This window comes from Carlito syrichta, unplaced genomic scaffold (assembly GCF_000164805.1).
Source record: "Carlito syrichta isolate Samal-C Ts95f unplaced genomic scaffold, Tarsius_syrichta-2.0.1 Scaffold304878, whole genome shotgun sequence".
In the NCBI taxonomy this organism is placed as follows: domain Eukaryota; kingdom Metazoa; phylum Chordata; class Mammalia; order Primates; family Tarsiidae; genus Carlito; species Carlito syrichta.
Window position 1 is genome coordinate 9911 of NW_007248974.1, and position 2100 is coordinate 12010.

Here is a 2100-nt window from a genome sequence, read left to right on the forward strand (position 1 = left end):
CGCAGGGCCACCGCGTCGGTCACTGGAGAGTGGGCACTCGCATCAGTCCCTGCCCCACCCACCCGAGAGGACCCTCAGGGACTCCGGTCCCGACCCCCGTAGATCCCTCATTCCCAGCCGCCTCCCCGCTTCCCCAAAGGATGCCCACGTCCGGGCCCCGCTCCCTCCCGTCCGCAACAACCGCTCGGCCCGACGGGCTCCCCCGAACGGCCCCTCGCAGACCTGAGTAGCCGTCCAGCCAGAGGCGATACACGTCCTCGTCGATGAGGGTCGTGTTCCCCACGAAGATGTCCAGCTCACTGGTCATGGCGAGGCCCGGGGCCGCAGCGCCCCGAGCAGGAGCGAGCACCGCCCGCGCCGGGCGCGCCGCCGCCGGGTCACTTCCAGGAGCGCCGAGATTCCGTTCCGGACACTCGGAGCCGGCGGCGAGGGACCACTTCCGGGACACAGCCGGTAGGGGCGGGGCGGAGGCGGTGAAGGAGGAGGCGGAGGCCTGCGCGGAGGACTAGCCCCTCCCACCGCCGGGAGAGGGAGGACCCGGGGAGTCCCAGGCTCCGGGATCCTCCCAAGTCACCCATCGCCGTTTGCTGGAGGGCGTCGGGAGTGCCTCGATGGTCTCGCCATTCCTCGCAACTGCTCCCCTCACTTCCTTCTGTTTTTTCTCCCATCTTCTCTGGCCTCTTCGGGGCCTCCCAACTTTGACCCGCATCCTAAACGTGGGGATTTCGCAGGACTCTATCCCACATCTTCTCCCTGCGAAAGGGATGCGTGGCCCGATCTCCAGGGACTCTTGCTGAAGGCCTCTCTGTCTACCCCGCGGATGAGCGCCTCTCCTGGGCGTGAGGAACCTGTACCCACCCATGCTCTTAACCACTTCCCCCGCCCCCACACGAGCTAATGACATTTCTTCTTCTGTCCCTCAGCTCTGCCTGGAAATCCGCATCCGGAGGGGGCTACCTGTCTTTCCATAAGCCCCTCGAAAGCTTAATATGTGCTAGACAGACCTCCCGCTCTCCCCAGTCTGTTTATTTCCTGCGTCCCTATCCCAGGGACAGCCCCAGCATCCACCCAATTCTCACACGAGAAGCCCGGGCTTTCTCTCAGACGCCTCTCCCCACATTCAACTCTGCCGATCTGCCTCCTGAATATTTCTAGTATCTGTTTGTCCTCTCCACCCCCACGGATGCTGCTCCAGCCCAGTGTTTCTACATAGCTCTCCCTGCTCGTTGGCCCAGTTACTAATCTCCCTGCCTACATGTCCTCCTCCCGGGGTCCATCCCACACGCGGCAGCCTGAACAATCTTTTCAAAATGCATATTTTCGAATGTTACTCCCCTGCTTTAAATCCTTGCTGGCCTTTGGAAATGTTCCAGCTTAGTATTGAAAGCCTTTAAGAATTTGACTTCCGCCTACCCTGGAAGCCTCCCTCCCTCTCCTACCACTTTCTCCCTACGCCTGCCTTTCAAAAAACAGCACGCTATCCTCGTTGTTCCTAAAGCAGCGAGGCTCTTTCGGGTACCAGTGTCTTCGCCACGCTATCCTCTCACCCTGAAATAGCTCTCTTTACTTGGCATAGTCCTTATGCATCCACCAGAGCCCCTCGGATGTCATCGCTTTTGGGAAACCTTTTGGGCGTCCCTCACAACGTATTCCTCCCCCATTTGCTTCTTGTTTAACACAGCCCCCCCTCCCAGAATGCGACCTCTTTAAGGACAGGATCAGAATCTTGGTCAAATTTATTTCTGCATGGCCCTTGCACAGAATAAAGCTTTGTTGAACAAACGAATCCCTTCCTTGTCCCTCTCCCCGGGCAGGAAACGCAGTCCCTGGGAGGAAGGGCAGGCCGATGGAGAGCTAGGATCTTTGGACTCAGAGTTCGAAGGAGCCGTGAGCGATGCTTCAGGAGCCGAGACTTTCGAGTTCGACCGCAGGTAAAAAGGACGGGAAGGCGATCCGACTGGGTTCCATGGGGGGTGGGCAGGGGGAGGGGCGCGCGTCGGAGTCTTGATTCTCAGAGGACCCGAGAGGCCAAGCCTCGAGCTTAAGGAGAGCCGGGACTGGGAGGTGCGAAGGGCCTAGTTTCGGGTGGCGCGGAGGGCC

The 2100-nt window shown here is 60.1% G+C and overlaps 1 protein-coding gene across 1 annotated transcript in view; it reads right to left on the reverse strand.

Annotated features, from left to right (window-relative positions):
• The window catches only part of FIBP (FGF1 intracellular binding protein), a 4787-nt gene extending 4376 nt beyond the window's left edge, over window positions 1–411 (reverse strand). The window contains 2 exon segments of the mRNA XM_008061010.2: window positions 2–22; window positions 223–411. Coding sequence (XP_008059201.2) covers window positions 2–22; window positions 223–307 — 106 coding nt within the window. The 5' untranslated portion in view covers window positions 308–411.
• Window positions 412–2100: the final 1689 nt, after the last annotated feature.